The 15,528-nt window shown below is 46.6% G+C and overlaps 3 protein-coding genes across 5 annotated transcripts; 1 reads left to right on the top strand and 2 right to left on the bottom strand.

The window, feature by feature from the left end:
• Positions 1–370: 370 nt before the first annotated feature.
• Positions 371–3,303, bottom strand: spcs2 (signal peptidase complex subunit 2). The gene is made up of 5 exons (XM_046388316.1): positions 3,156–3,303; positions 2,269–2,352; positions 1,984–2,144; positions 1,746–1,880; positions 371–1,191 (listed from the first exon to the last, which is right to left on the bottom strand). Exons 1-5 carry the CDS (start codon positions 3,195–3,197, stop codon positions 1,005–1,007), a joined length of 609 nt encoding a protein of 202 aa, XP_046244272.1. The 5' UTR covers positions 3,198–3,303; the 3' UTR covers positions 371–1,004.
• A 2,663-nt stretch (positions 3,304–5,966) lies between these two features.
• Positions 5,967–11,864, bottom strand: rnf169 (ring finger protein 169). The gene is made up of 6 exons (XM_046388189.1): positions 11,573–11,864; positions 10,514–10,584; positions 10,315–10,401; positions 10,086–10,186; positions 9,898–9,988; positions 5,967–9,231 (listed from the first exon to the last, which is right to left on the bottom strand). Exons 1-6 carry the CDS (start codon positions 11,862–11,864, stop codon positions 8,077–8,079), a joined length of 1,797 nt encoding a protein of 598 aa, XP_046244145.1. The 3' UTR covers positions 5,967–8,076.
• Positions 11,081–15,100, top strand: lipt2 (lipoyl(octanoyl) transferase 2). 3 transcript variants are annotated; one of them, XM_046388312.1, is made up of 4 exons: positions 11,081–11,230; positions 13,703–14,017; positions 14,096–14,222; positions 14,618–15,100. In XM_046388312.1, the coding sequence occupies exons 2-4, from the start codon at positions 13,709–13,711 to the stop codon at positions 14,875–14,877; spliced, it is 696 nt and encodes a 231-aa protein (XP_046244268.1). In that variant the 5' UTR covers positions 11,081–11,230; positions 13,703–13,708; the 3' UTR covers positions 14,878–15,100. The 3 variants fall into 3 exon arrangements, with proteins under 3 accessions (XP_046244268.1, XP_046244267.1, XP_046244266.1); XM_046388311.1 differs by lacking the exon at positions 11,081–11,230 and adding an exon at positions 11,948–12,080; XM_046388310.1 differs by lacking the exon at positions 11,081–11,230 and adding an exon at positions 12,910–13,119.
• Positions 15,101–15,528: the final 428 nt, after the last annotated feature.

Genomic DNA, 15,528 nt, shown 5'->3' with positions numbered 1-15,528 from the left:
ATCCAACGAGCTGGTGAATCTTTCTCAGACTGCTGAGAGGCAGCGGGTGGGACGCTCGCAGCCAAACAGATCACGTGTGACGTTTCCTCAATAAAATGTAAATTAGGTAAAATATTACGGAATGTGCCTTTAAAGAGGGACTCCTCACTGAATTATTCCCACAGATTCTCGTTAACGTAAGACGTTAATTCAGATTCACATCAGCATTAGCGTGTGTGAGCCTGTCTGGACTGGCCGGACTCTCTGGTCCCGCCCTGACCGCCACGTGACGGACACGACTCGGAGGTTCGTGACGTCGGTTTCACGACACGCGAGGCGAAGCAGGATCCTGCCCGGTGTGCATCAACACGTCATGCTTTTCAGACTGCCACATGTTTGCAGTGATGTTTTATTTTAAAAAAATGAAGAAAGACTCGAGGCCAAACAAGCAACGGCGACTCGGGAAAACCAAATAAAACAAACACAAACACATCAGAAAGACGACAAGTTCAAACAGTTGGGCTCCTCGGGTGAAAAAGTCAAATAAAATAAGGAATATCAGCACTTATGATTTGTTTTCCTGTACAGACTACAGAATTACTGTGTGGCTGAGATGAAAACATTTTGATATCTACTGTAAATAAAAGACGTCCCGTCGCAGCCGTTTGGTAACAGGAGCAGCTCATTTCCTTCCTTTCAGAAAGTTCATTGGTTTCAGTTCACTTCTATGGAAATGAATTAACAAGAAGAGAATCCATCAGCAGAGTTTATGTCGGAGTGAAATCACCAGCGTGATGCAGTCAAGAATCTGCTCTGCTGAAAAGTTCAGAGAATCTTTTGTGTCTGATGGAGACCCGAAACAAAAGGAGGACCTGATGATTCAGACGAGTCCACCAGGAGGGTTTCCTCCTCCAGAGATCCTCTGAGCAAATCAGCTCAACTCTGACTGGACGCTTAAAGTCAAACTGAACCCAATGAGCTGCGTGGAAGGAAGAAAAATCACAAGCCGATGAGTTGTCTCAGTATTATTTGGTTTTCTTGTCTGTGGCCAGCGTGTCGTGCAGTTTAGACACACACTTTTCAAACTGGTCCATCGCCAGCGTCCCGTTCTCATCGAAGAACGCCGACACAGACTTGGTGAACTCCGCTTCCCTCCAGTTCTTTGACTTCCCATCGGTGAAGGAAACTCTGAGAGTGTACTGGTCATCGAACCTGAGAGACACGACAGACCCAGTCAGCACATAAACAACAACAACAACAACAGCACTGATGTTTAATACACAACAAACACACAAAAAAAATCAGTCGATTATCGTAGAAAACAGTTTCAAAAGTAAAGTCCTGCTCTTAGATGAACGCGGTCAGAACAATCTAACGAGATCAGACCTGTTTCATACGGGTCGAATAAGTGGAATAATAAAGAAATGTGTTGAATGCAGGATGTTTTGTTACACTGTGGGTTTAGTACTTTTATTCACGTCGATACCCTGTTCAAGGTATCAACTTAAATAACCCAAACGATGCCTGCGATCGATCCTTTTAGCTCCGAGGGCCATAAAGTGAGGCTAAATAGACTGTTTATTTGGTTTTGCTTGCAGCCAATCACTGGAAGCCTTGTTTGATTTAATGTGACTTGTGATTGGCCCATCGCAGAGTGTTTGATGGAGCTGTCAGTTCGGAGTGCCGAGATAGCCAATGAAATCCTCTATCAGTGTCGTATTATGGAGGGGCCCTAATCAGAGTGCATGCTGGGTAAAGACTGAAACCTTTTGAGTGAGGAGGAGAGCTGCCAGATGTGATCTGGATCCATTCCAGCTGGATCTTTCTGCAGGGCCACCAGGAAGATGTTCTTCTCTTTGTACGAGGTGTACAGAGTCAGTATGCCCATCATGATGAAGTACGTGATGGCGGCTGGTTAGGGAACATGAACACCACACAGAGCTGAAACACTGCTGACTCTAACATCAAATCACACCAGGCCGTCCCGGGCCTGTTGAAGGATATGAGATGACGCAGCAGGCGAGGACCGGTCTGGACTCGGGGAAGGGGTGCAGGTAGTCCCAGACCAGAGCCAACATGGCGAACAGACAGGAAACGGTGCAGATCAACAGCCGGCCGTCAACCAGCCTAAAGTTCTCGACGTAACCGAACTTCTCTAAGAGCACCTGAAGGGGGCACAACAGCAGGACCGCAGGCTCAGACAGCATCGGTGGTTATGGTCACTCATTCATTTATCACGTTATTAACACGTACTCAGCGATCCTTCACAATAAAACAACGAAAGCTGACCTTCTTAGCAGCATCATCCAGAGAGTTCTTCACCGCAGCTCCGTCCCATTTATCTATTTTCACCGGTTTTTCGTCGATTCTCCACTGAAATATAAAAAGTGATAAACATTGCTATTACACCATGATATATCTTTGATCAGTTCCCCAGATTACTTATGTTTTCTATTGTTTTAAAGCATAACTCTGTGGTTTGTTTTTCAGAGTTGCACTAACTGGCACGGCAACTGCTTTACATGTGTACTGCTTTTGAAATAAGAATATGTATGTATGCAGAACATGTTGTCATGTTGACGCGGACAAACAAGGCGATGAAGTTATAATAAAGCATTTCTGGTTCAGCTTCGTTCTTTAAATAAAGCCGAATAAGTCGAAACACAAGAGGAGTTCCGGTAGAAACGCGTGTCTACTGAGACGTTAACACATCCGCAGCTGTGTGCTATGGGTTTTCTAAGCAACGCACACAAGCTACAGAGGTGACTGTGGTTTTAACCGTTAGATAAAACTAAATTGCCTGTTTTGCGTGTGGAGTTTGGTACGTCAGATCGAGCAGCAGCTGTGTGCTAACAGCTGGAAACAGGAAACTGAATCAACCGCTGCAGGTTTAAACATTGGCTGAATAATAATGTGCATGTCGGACATCAACAAAGCTTTGCCTCATTATTAATTCTGGTTTAACTTGCATTTTAATTCAATAAAACCGTTACGTGTACTTTAGCTTGCTAACGCTAGCCTAGCTCGCTAACAGCAGCATCGACGCAAAGCACATCGCAGCGTCCGGCTAGCACAGAGCTAAACTCTCTGCTGCTACAGCCTGAATTCCGTTAGAAAATTAAAAACCTCATGTTTTCTTCACAGCTAACCGAAGAGAATAAAACTTAAATTCTCACTTTCTCCAGCAGCCCACTCTTGCCGTTCCTCGCAGCAGCCATCTTCTCTTCCGCTGGAAATACTGAAACTGTGACCTGGATGCATCTAATTGGCTCTCCCCGACATTTGATATAGAAACGTAACACCTCATTGGCTGCTGCTGTCCGTCGGCGATTGCATCACCGAGTCCGCCACATTGAAGCGGGACCCATCAGTTAATAGCTTTGGCGAATCAGGTTCTGCGTACCGAAAGAAGACTCAGTATGCAGACCGAGTTAATTGAGTCCTTTGAGTCACCAAGAACCTTCCAGTAAAACCAGACTCCAAAGTCCTCTTGGGTCAGTTAAAGGAGCAGGCAAAACCCCCATCGCTATAAAACACATAACATGTCATGTGACGTGGGGTCATGTCTTTGGGATAAAGTTAATAGGGTATTAAATAAACGTAAAGTGACATTAGCGTCGACAACATATGTGTAATCCAAAGTTTAAACTGTGCCATTCATTGTCCTTAAAACTTACTCCATTGGTTCTAAGCAGTTATTAACAGGAAACTGTCTGAAACAGCGACAAGCAGCATGAATTACATGCTGCCTTATTTGTCATCAGGGGACTCAGTGTGGAAACGTAGCCGATCCGGCTCAGCTGGATCAGGCAGATCCGGCTGGATCAGGCAGATCCGGCTGAGCGCTGAGACTCACCGCACCAAACAGAACAGGTCTCACTTTTCATAACCTCGTTAGTGACGGGCCCTCAACAGATCCATCAGGATGAGGTTATCTCGAGTGAGTTAACCGAGTGACTCAGGACTCGTACATGTCCACTGGTAAACTGATGAGGAACTGACTCAGAACTGGACTGAGACCGATTCAGTACTGAACCGCTTTTCACAGAATGTGATTTGTTGTAAGCCTGAGGAACTCAACATGGTTCTGGTTACTTGTTGGAATCAAAGTCAGTTACTGGTGACGGATGTAATCAGCTACTGAATTACAGTACTGTAGCATTATACTATTTTATTGTATGTTTAAATTATATCGAAGTATTGGTCAGTAAACACAACACTCCAACATGCAAAATAAAAGCCACATATGAAGAACATTCTCAGAGCTCCAGCACGTGACGAACTGAGAAGATGTTGAGGGTTTTTCTTTGTCTCGTGTCTGTTTGTTGTGTTGAATGTTTCTGCTCAGCTCGTCAGTACAGATGAACCAAACTCAGCTGTACCTTCTTACAGGAAAAGCTTCAGAAGTCAGGACACGAAACGACGTGTCTATAAAACATAAAACATCTTTTCACACGAGGAACTTGATAAGAAGAAGACAGAACACGTTGAAAGTCGTCTTTCAGGTTTTGTTGGTTTCAGCAGCCAAAGATCATCTCGTCTTATACAAAACCGCTGGATTATAAAGTCTTCACATCATTTGGCACTCAGCTTTAACACCTGAACCCCCCACCGTCACACCAAAAGCTTCACAACTTTACAAAATGTGCATATCAGTGTTGTAGAGAGTAAAGAAGCCCTTCAAGGTCTCTGAAGACAAACTGTGAATAAAACACTCGTGAAAAGAAAGTCCAAAGAAATTCACTTCTTCTTCTTCTTCTGCTTCTCTCCCCAAAGAACCACAAAAACACGACTAAATAAGTTTGACTGAAACCAAACTCAATGACAACAAATGAGCCGAAAACCAAAAATGATCCGCAGGAATGTAAGATAAGGATTTACAGGTGAAGCCGTGTTCGCGCTCAGCTGCAAACAGCAGTCAGTTACTCACGTAAAATCATACGTACTTTGAGTATTTCGGTTTTCTACTTCATACTTGTACACCTCTGCACTTCAGAGGGAAATACTGCAGTATTCTGACATCTGGGACTGGACCTGTGAACCATCAGGTGGTTCTTCTGAAACCGGGACCTTCCGCTTCAGGGTTTTGCGGAGCAGCGATGGGTTTTTATTCTTTCCTGTCTGAAGGTTTAAATTAAAAAACAGTGGAAAAATTCGACTTTAAGTACACACTGCTGATAAAACTGTGTTTATGGTAAACCTGTTCGGTTTATCCGTCTTGGTTTTCACTGGTGGTCGTGACAAGCAGTTAAAATGTTAAAGTGAAAAACGGTTTTGACACGTAAAAACTTGTTTTCACCTGCAAAACTTACATTTCAACAAGTCAAACTGATTTCCAGATATTTTAACTGACCACATGTCAGTTTTACAGCAGGTTTTAGATATCTACAGCTGAACCTCAAACATACTGGATCCCCCACATGTTGACACATCTGTCTGCATTCGCACTGGTGGAAAATCTTTTCCATATCTAACATTTAATTCTGACTTGTTCAAAAATAAAATCCATTAAAAGGGTTTGCTGCTGATCTGATCTGAGAACAGCACAGTGTTTCTATCAGCCTTAAGCCCACTCTTTGATTTATTCCCCCTGATCTTCACTTGTCTTTCATCTATTTTAAAGGTTTTATCATTAGACTTTGATTACTTTTATTTCTTGTGTGCATTCACCTTAAATTGTTCTACATTTAAACTCGTTCAGCTATTGATCAGGTATCAGCTGAGTCCTAGAGGTCCTCATCTGGACCTTAAAAGATTTGCTGTTGTAATGTAACTGAGATCAAGCGATGTGAACACGACTTCTGACGGGGAACTTTAAAGTCCAACACTGAGTCTTCTGTCTCGGGCCCCGCTGGGTCTCCGTCCTGAAAGCTTTTTGAATCTGGACCTCAAACATAACTCGTCCAATCACACAACTTGTCTCCGCTGGCGAGTAATGAGATGGATGTCCCGATCCAGTCCGAGGGACGGCTCTAAAGACTTCAGGACCCACGAGCCTCAGCGGTCCGTCCACGCACTGGGGGGGTCGATACAAAAACAACGTCTGAGATAAGCTCAGACTGGAAGACTGCCGGCTGCAGAGATGAACCAGGGACCAAACTGGGAGAAGTTTGTTGATGTTCTGCTGAAGGACGCAGACACATGAACTGGACTCGGACGCCTTCACTCAGCGTTGTGAAGAAACACCATGTTGGACGTGTTGGGGAGGACTCGGGCTGTCCTCAGACCACATCAGGTCTTGTGATGATTGCTGCTGGGTGGAGGACGTGTGAGCACATTCACTGCAGTTAAAAAGTCGTTGATGTTTATTTCCTGCACATTTGGCGCCACCTTGCTGCCAAATCGAGTGTCCCCGTTTGTTTGGTGGAGGACTTCTGGATTGTTTGTGGAGAAATCACGTGTTGTTTCTGGTTCTTCTCCACAACCTGCTCACAGAGCAGTTTGACACTGGAACAATCACTTTAAAGTATTGTTGACGTACAGGGACAATCAGCTGGTCTGATTGTTGGCGTACATGATCGGCCACGGCAGCGTGACGTCCACAGTGAAACTGAACTGGACTGACGCTCTGAACGCAGCCCCAGACCTCCTCAGGTTCTGCTCACTTTACTTTGGTCACTTCTGTTTGGAGCTCCAGGTGAGCGTGTTCTTCTGCGTCAGAGCGTTTACCTGACTGACCTGAGATCAGGTCACACGAGTCATCAGGGAACTGATGCAGCAGGTTGGTAATCAGATCACCTTCCCCTCATGTTGACACACATTCAGACTTCTAGCAGTGACTTTGTGTTTCAGTTTCACTTGGAATCAAATCATTTTGAATGAGGACATCACTGAGGACATGTCTTCAGGTCCCTGTCCCTATCTGCAGCATGACTCAGCACATCACTGTGCATTCACAAAACAAGGCTGATCTGGATTTATTCGTGTAAATTTCTGACTTCAATCTCAGAGAACGTGAAAGGTTTTTCTCTGGTTGTTACCCCCCTGTTCTGTATGCATGTACACCCCTCAGAGACCGACCCGCCCATTAAGATCTCCTCCACGAAGCAGCTGTAGGAGGGCCTGTGTGACTGTAGATGTTAAAGCGAGTGAACCGTGAAGATAACCCACTCAGATTGGCTCAAAGATGCAGCACAACTCGAGTAAAACGTATCCACCTTTCATGGCGTTTTCGGAGGAGAGACCCGACGTCACAGAGTAACCTAATAACTGAAGTTCACCACCAGGAACTGAAATGACGCTCCTCTGATCCTCCGGTCTGAGGAGGTACCAGCCTTCTGCGTCATGGGGTGCAAAGACCTCCTCCACACAGGGGCTACAGGTGTGTCGAGAGGTGGACTCCGCCTCCTGATCTGACCTGACAAATGTTAAAAACAACGGCTCTCAAAGTGGGTTCCTTCCGTCATCCATCCACAATGACAGACTTAAAACTTTTGAAAGCAGAAACCTTATCAAAGGGGGTCCCTGCTCTAACCTGACTCAAACGTTGAGAACCACTGGTTCAAACAGATCTGCACCGTGGACCGACAGTCAGCCACAGAATATTTGCTACCAGGCTGAAAATAGTTCTGTTCAAACTTCGTAGAATGTTTGTATTTTCTTAATTAAGTCCGTGAGCCAGATAAAACAAAAGGTCCCGCCAGTATCAGATAACTAGATCAATCGTCCCTGCTGCTGTCTCGGTGTTAAGAGCTTCATTCTTTCAGTTCATGTTAATGAAGACAATCTGAACGACATGAGACCAGAAAACCTGGGTCAGGAAGTGTTTGTGTTTGGGCTGGAGTGCTGGACTCCACCAAAGGCCTCCAACAACTCGTGTGTTGATTTATACAGCATTTATGGCTTTTTCTGGTTGGTCAATCCGCGCTTTAAACCATTAAATGTCAAAAGCAAAGCCACACATCCGCCTGTGTGAGATGTGATGAGTTTACTGGCTGGTTTTTTCCCGTCGTTTTGGTGATTTGCTGGTGAACAGATGTGAAAATGGCTACTGACCTTTCCCTCACCAGCGTTTGGCTGACGGCCAATGAGACGACGGTCGTGTGAAAACATTCATTAAACCAACACTTTGCATATATGAACCTCAAACACTCCTCTCTAGTGCTTCTTGTTGATTCGTCGGGATCTCCTCAGGCCACGCCTCCTGCGGTTCTGATTGGAAATCCATGACCGCAGGAAGTACGTGTTGGGGCTCCTCCTGCTGTTCACGCTCTGGTTCTCCAGGTCAAACTGTCTCTGCAGCTTCAGGGCGAGCGCTCGGTCCTGACGCTCCTGCTGGATCTGACAGATGTACCGCTCGTCAAAGGTCTCCTGGCTGCCCGACCGGCTCCTCTTCACGTCCGAGTCCCGGTCCGAGTCCAGGTGTTTGGTCTTTTGCTCCCTCTTCTTGCCTCTCCTTGAGGTAGACTGGTTATGGAGGCTACTGTCGGATTCCTTCCTTGGACTCTGCGAGTCCTTTGGCACTAACTTACACGACTGGAAACCAGAGTTCTTAGTGTACGGTGAGAACGACTGTTTTCGACTAAAAAACACTCCTCCGCTGCAGGATTCTGGAGTGCCGACTTTGGACTCAAAGTCTGAACTTCCTTTGAAGGACGCCTCGCTGCTGTAGCGGATGGCAGGGACCCGGATCTTTACCGACTGCTTCTGGAAGGTGTCCGCATCTGTGGCTGGAGGGTCGAAAAGCAGCCTCCTTTTGTTGACAGCCGCCACTCCCTCTCCGTCCCGTCCTGCTGGGGACTGAAGACTCTTCGCGGTGCCTCCTCCGCTGTCCTCCCCCCCACCATTCTTGCTGTGGAGCTCGCTGACGGGGCTCGTCAGGGTGGCCTTGGAATTCACTTTGAGACTCTGGCGGTCGAGTTCGATCTGCCTCCACTTCTGCAGGACAGCAGGACTGGCCTCGTAGCTGGTGGCCTTCTGCAGGCCGCGGGTCAGGTTCCTTGGCGTAGACTTCACTATGGTGGGCTCCATCAGGCGGCCATCTGGTAGGCGTTTGGGCGGCGTGCACGGCGAGCAGACGATGGGCTTGAAGTGGTTGAGTTCTTCTGAGATGCTGTCGTTGCTCTCGGGGCTGATGGAGCGCTCGGGTCTGGGCGGAGGGAGAGCCAGAGGAGTCGTCGACGACGACGACGAAGACAAGAGGACAGCCCGCCAGGTGAGCCTCCGGTCTGGAGCAGTGATGGGAGCCGAGACCGAGCGACTGTTCTCGGAGGACAGGAGGATTCCTGCTGTGTAGCTGTGACTGATACCAACCTGACAGACGAGAGGAGCAGAAACAAGGTTCAGAAATCAAGGACAGACAAAGAAGCCTGCGAGGAGTTCAGACAGACCTGAACCTGAACAGATGACACCCATGTCCACATAACACCAGCACGTGATGTGTGGGAACCCAGAGCAGCTAACTCAGCTACGGGCTGCTGCGACCAGAAGAGCCGCTAACTGAGATGAAACTAGAATATACTGGGATGGATTTGTGTAAGCATCTCATTTCACCCTGCTGCTCTGAGATTTCTCACTTTTCAGAAATAAATCTGCTAAGCTGACAACGCTGTGAGAAAGCAGGCGGGGACGGCTACGCACTTTCAGAAGATTCAGCGGCTGCGCGAGCTTCGTATTCATATGAATACGCGGTCAGAGTGCAGCTGCTTCCGCCACGCGACGGGCTGAAACGGGCGATAAATCCACCCACGAGCCGAGCGGCGAAACCAAAGCGCCGCAGGAGCTTCAGTGAGTACAAACAGCCGCTTTAACTCTATCAGGCCTGTTACAGTCCAACAGTCTCCTGTCTGTCTTCAGAGGACACTGTGGACATCAACACTGTCAACTACCCACACCCACAAAGAGAAGACCTGATAAGCTCTGACTACAGAAGGAAGAGCGAGGGGAGGAGGTGGGCTTCGGTCTGGTGGTCTAACGTACTCTGTCCATCAGGGCCGGCTGGGTGACCACCTTCAGCTTCCCTCCTCTGTCCTCCATCGGGTCAGTGCAGCTCTGACTCCTCTGAGAACCACTGAAGAAGAAAAACAAACACAAGTCAGAGGTCACATGGCTTCAGCCGCCGTCCGTGCTGTGGTGGCTTCAGACGCCGGGAAACTCGTCGTGCTCACCCGCTGAAGGCCGCGCAGCTTTTGGTTTTCCTGATGAAGGCCGAGATGTTTCTGATCCTCCTGCTGATCGGCTCCTCGTTCTCAGAGTCGGACAGAACTCCCTGACAAAAAGGAAACACGTGACGTCAGCCTGACTCCCAGACGTGTGAGCTCGTGAACAGCGGGACGTTTGTGTCTGTCAGCTTCGGTCGACATGCAGACCGAGACGGCAGGTTTGACTCGGACTTACGGGCTCTTCATCGTGTCGGGCCAACTCGTCTTTACACGTCAGAGTGTTTCTCCTCTTGGCCTCCTCTCTGTCCTCAGACAACAACATCTGAAACAAAGCAGAGTCAGCCTGATCGTTCACCGTCCTCCCAAATAACAACAAGCCGAGCTTCGCGTGCTGCGTTCACCGGCGGCTTCGACAGACAGTAAATGAGACTCACCTTGTGTTTCCCAATCAGCGCCGATGAAACGTCTGAACATTTTGGGATGAGAGCAGGAGAGACAAAGAACTCTGCAGAGAGCAAACACAGAGTTATTCCACCGTCTGAACGAGCACCTGAACACAACAGCGTCAGATTTCTTTGGTTAATCTTTGTGGAAGATCAGAGCACTTAAACACACTGAAGCAAAAAATCACCTAAAAATCAAACAATTCTGATTATTGATTATCACTGATTATTTTCTAGCACTGATACATTAAGAGACATTCAAAGGAGCAACACCTGAGGTAAACCAGTGCAGTAAAATCATATTTATATCATCTCTTGTCTAAATAAAATATTATGTACGCCACATGAGAGAACAAAAACTTAATTATCAATTGGCTCACAATGAAACTGACAGCTGAAGCCAATTTAAAGTGAACACAAACAGTCGGATGATGGAGACAGAAAAACGAGGACTGAAGTACTGCAGTACTGTAGTACATCAGCTCCTCCTCCAGCGGAACACGTCTGGACAAGTCCTCCAACACCAGATCCGGCGACAAATCGGAACAACAACTAGAACATAACCTGACCTACACTTCAATCCGCAGGCTTTGTTACGTTTGTGCCGTTTGTATGAATTAAAGTGATTAGAGAACGTGGCAGGGGACGACGCTGTGCACGCGCTGAGGAGCTTCTCTGACGTTCCCATTGAAACTCAGCTGACTGGAGGTCAGTTTCTGCTTCAGCAGCTCCGTGCAAAACTCCGTAAAGACAAAACACACTTTACACTCTGATGTCCAGAACGCGAACAAGGCTCGTTAGTTCACAGGCGGACTGTGGCTGTTTCCTGTAAACTGAACCCGAGTCGGTTTTACATGTCAGACGTTCAGAAACTTTTCAGGCCTCCAGCCGCTAACAAATCGAAGTTATAGTAAAGTTAAACCGAGCGCCGTTAAACTCCGCCCGTCTCCGTGTTTCCCTGCGGCTGGTTGGTAAAACGAGCAGCCAGCGGCGGTGCTGACACAGCGGACTGGCAGCTGTAACGTTTGGTTTCCCGCTAAACACACCGACCTCTTCGGCTGTCGCAGTCCCTCCTGGCCGGCCTGCTGCTGTTTCTCTCGGGGTCGCTCCTCCGCCGGAGCCGCTCTTCGCTGCCGGAGTGTCTCTGGGCCAAGCAGAGCGGACAGGCCAGCAGTCCACAGGGCGGACTGCCGCCGGGCTGCCCTTCCGCGCACATCGAGCACTTCTTTGCCTCATTCTCCGGCGGGCAGGACCCGGACCCCGCTCCGGACCCGGACCGGTACCTGCCGGTGGCGGCGCTGGCCGGTCTGTCAGGCCGTTCGGCAGACCCTGCGGTCGCCATCTTCCCTGTTGAGTCTTCTCTCTCCGGTCCGCTCTCAAAACAAACCCCGCCCTGCCGCCGCCGAAACCAAGCAGTCCCGGCTGCGGCCCGCGGGAAAGCAAAGGGTGGACGTCAGGCCACGCCCGCATCTACTACGTCAGCGTGCTTCCTTCAGGACAAATGGGAACTTTGGGTGTTTCGGATGTCCCAGGTGTTTAAGTTGCATTTAGGACACCTGTAAGTGGTGCAACCATACGCGAGAGTCAGTTACTGTCTGTACTTTGGACAGGAAGTGCATACAACGAGCCTCATTACTGAAACTTTTTAAGTCTGAAATCCTGTCTTCACTCAGGATGACAAAAGGGATTTGTTTGTATTACAGAAGCATCCTAACTGCATTAGAAAAATCCTGTTTGGATAGGAATTAGCTATGACAGAATCGTACTAACTGAAGAACGAGATACAAATCCTGAGTGAGAACTGACCCAAATTTAGAATAACTGACCAACATCGCGGCAGCTGTTATGTCTGTGTGGCGTTGTGGCTTTGCAAGGTGCCAGTGGTAGCCATAAGTCAAATTAAATGAAATTATGATCATCTCCTCAAGTTTCCGCATTTAAATCAGTCTTTACACGCTGGTTGAATTTTATTGTCAACATTAATGCGAACTGTTGCCACCTGCTCACAGCTGACAAACCACAGGAGCAAGATTCATCACAGTGATTTAGTACTGCTAATTACTTCACAAAAAACATTCATGTTTGTTTCCAGGTGAGTTTTCGCTTCTCCCTGCACACCAACCACTCTTAACGAAAGCTGCACATATTGTGTGTATTTCAAAAGGCCAGTTCTTTTGGTTGGATGCACTTCAACCTCGTGTGGAGAAAATGAGTATTACAACAACATGCACAAGTCAAAACTGTTATTTATCAGCTGTTTTTACAGGTGAATAAAGTCCATTGTCCATCCATTTTCCACTCCTCTTTACATCAGACTAGGTAATGAATCGGATTTGCAGACATTGAACGAAACATATAAAACAGTTCGTGCACTATGGTGATCAAACAGTATGGTTTATTATGGTTTTCCACGTTTCAGTTTACATTTGAATATCTGTAAAAGGTTTTGCTACTGGTCGGTAGGTGGCGACAGAGTGCTGCAAAAACCGGAAATACACCGATTTCACCGTCGAGCGAATAACAATAATAACAATGGCGGCGCGCATAGAGCGGAGGAGTCAGAGGAGATTTGAGAGCTGAACGGTGAAGTTAAAGAGGTAAAAAATAAAAACAAGAATCCTGAAACGAAACCGATTTAAAGTGGAGCGTCTGATGGAACAAAAGCGATTTAACCCGGAAACCTTCAGAGAGTCTGAGCTGTAGTTTGTTGAATCTGTCAGCGAGGTGAAACCGCTGCAGTCAGTTTAATGACAGCCTTTAAACCGCAGATGACGGGCCATAAACATCTTAATATTCAACGCTCTTATAGAAATATCCTAAAGGGTAGCTGTGATCATGTTTTGGAAATTTTAATATGATTTTGCCCCTCACAAACCATTTACTCTCCTGCCCATTTCAGAAAGAACCTAATTCATTTTGCAACATGATTATTGATCATTAATGATCATGATTATGTCAACTCTGGTAAACCTGTTAAATATGAGTACTGTGTAAGAGTCCTTATCTCATTAATTAGAAACGTTAACATAAGCCAAAATGAACAACAATCAACAACGGAACGGTTACACTGTGCAGAACAGCACAGAAAATGTAGAATATCTAAATAAGAAGTGCTCACCATCTCAACACACCTGATCTCACTTTGTGTATTCATGTCCTGGTCTCATGGTCTGATTCCAGTCTTGAATGCAGAGCAACAGGACGGTGGTGGAGGTGGTCCGTCTGGGCCTGGTCTCCTACCAGGAGGCTCTGCAGCTGCAGCAGGTCTATGTGAACCGGCACCGGTCCAGAACAGCTCACGCTCTGCTGCTTTGTCAGCACCCACCAGTCTACACCACCGGGATCCGCCATAAACCTTACCCCGCTGCCCTGCTGGACCGCCTCCGCCTGCTGGGGGCCGATGTCCACCGCACCAACCGAGGAGGACTCATCACCTTCCATGGCCCGGGACAGCTGGTCTGCTACCCAGTCCTCAACCTGACCAGTTTTAAGAAGGTCTGACATGATTTATACTTGACGTTGATACAGTTCAGCGGGATCGGAAACGTGTTAACATTTGATCTGGTTTCTCAGAGCGTTCGCTGGTATGTCTGCGAACTGGAGAAGACCATCATCTCTGTCTGCAGCAGATTTGGTATTGAAGCGTCAACATCCCCTCACACTGGAGTTTGGGTTGGAGACAACAAGATCTGTGCCATCGGTACGACAACACAACTTCCCTGTCACTGAGCCCCATGCAGGAACATTTTTGTATTCTTAAACTTCTGTTGCTGGTTTGTTTATATCACTCGCCTTAAGTGTGTGCAGTTCAAAATGTGAACAGCTGACTAAAATGTCTGAGCGATTGTTCGAGAGCCAGATCATTGATCTATTAGGAATTCATGAGGCATTTTGATCTTAATCTGAACATCAAATAACATTTAGAATTAAGCGACCAAGTCAGGATTGAAATCTGTCTTAATCTGTCTTCCTCTTATTCTCCATTTTTTGACAAGTTTCATTCACACTCTCTGGATGTGACAGAAAAGACGACAGCATCAAAGATTGTTGAAGGTTGTTTTCTTGAAAATTCTTAAATGTTGTGTGTTTTTCTAGGAATCCACTGTGGTCGATACGTCACATCTCACGGCTTCGCTCTGAACTGTAACACCGACATGTCGTGGTTCAGCCACATTGTACCGTGTGGTATCGAAGGTAAAGGAGTGACGTCACTGAGTGCTGAGCTGCAGAGAGACGTTAGCGTGGAGGATACCGTACCTCACCTGCTGGACGCCTTCAGAGACCAGTTCAGCTGTCAGCTGATAGATGGACAAACACCTGAAACTGACCAGGACAGCGGAGTGTCATCAGTGTAAAAACTGACTTTATACATGACATGTTCTGTGTGAACACTTTATCAGTGTTATTCATCTCTGTCCAGAAGAGCAAGAGGTCCAAGATGTTAATCCAAAAAGTCTGATTTATATGTTTTGTCTTCTTGACTAAAAATGACCTTAAATCCCTTACAAACGTATCCAGTATCATTGAAAGTAGCTCTGTATTTGTATCCTGAAATTACCTTAAAAGTTTCAGATTCAGGGTTGGTGTTGTCACTTTGTAAACGTGGGGTTGGGGCCAATTTAAAGCTAAGGCCCTTTAAAGGTCCAGTACACCTTACCTTAAAGGTTTTTAGCTAGCAGAAATTCCATAAACTATACCAAAATCTTAAAAATACCTCATTACTAAGTAATCCATTCATTTCCCCCTGAAATTCCCATTAAAATACCCAGATTACATCACCACAAATGGCTGAATAGTTTAAGGTAAAATTTAATGATGAGAACAACAAATACTAACCACTAAAACCACAATGTCTTGTTCTTACATTTCTGTTTCTACACCTGTCTAGTAAACAAAACAGAAACCTGGTTTCTACAACCTGATATGGTTTATGTGACATTTATGAAATCAAGTATGATTAAATGGTAAATGGCTGCAATTATACTGTGTGACTCTCATACATTTCA

This window comes from Scatophagus argus, chromosome 5, assembly GCF_020382885.2.
Source record: "Scatophagus argus isolate fScaArg1 chromosome 5, fScaArg1.pri, whole genome shotgun sequence".
NCBI lineage: Eukaryota > Metazoa > Chordata > Actinopteri > Scatophagidae > Scatophagus > Scatophagus argus.
Note: the sequence above shows the minus strand (reverse complement) of the source record. Positions and strands in the feature narration are given on the sequence as shown.

Bases quoted from the DNA above. Each gene is read 5' to 3' on its own strand.
- spcs2 (XM_046388316.1), bottom strand. From the start codon at position 3,197: ATGGCTGCTGCGAGGAACGGCAAGAGTGGGCTGCTGGAGAAA. The intron at 2,353-3,155 runs GTGAGAATTTAA...TTTATATTTCAG, and splicing joins AGAGTGGGCTGCTGGAGAAA to TGGAGAATCGACGAAAAACC. The intron at 2,145-2,268 runs GTCAGCTTTCGT...TGCCCCCTTCAG, and splicing joins TGGATGATGCTGCTAAGAAG to GTGCTCTTAGAGAAGTTCGG.
- rnf169 (XM_046388189.1), bottom strand. From the start codon at position 11,864: ATGGCGACCGCAGGGTCTGCCGAACGGCCTGACAGACCGGCCAGCGCC. The intron at 10,585-11,572 runs GTCGGTGTGTTT...TGCTCTCTGCAG, and splicing joins GGACTGCGACAGCCGAAGAG to AGTTCTTTGTCTCTCCTGCT. The intron at 9,989-10,085 runs GTGAGCACGACG...TTTCTTCTTCAG, and splicing joins AGCTGCGCGGCCTTCAGCGG to TGGTTCTCAGAGGAGTCAGA.
- lipt2 (XM_046388312.1), top strand. From the start codon at position 13,709: ATGCAGAGCAACAGGACGGTGGTGGAGGTGGTCCGTCTGGGCCTGGTC. The intron at 14,018-14,095 runs GTCTGACATGAT...CTGGTTTCTCAG, and splicing joins ACCTGACCAGTTTTAAGAAG to AGCGTTCGCTGGTATGTCTG. The intron at 14,223-14,617 runs GTACGACAACAC...GTGTTTTTCTAG, and splicing joins CAACAAGATCTGTGCCATCG to GAATCCACTGTGGTCGATAC.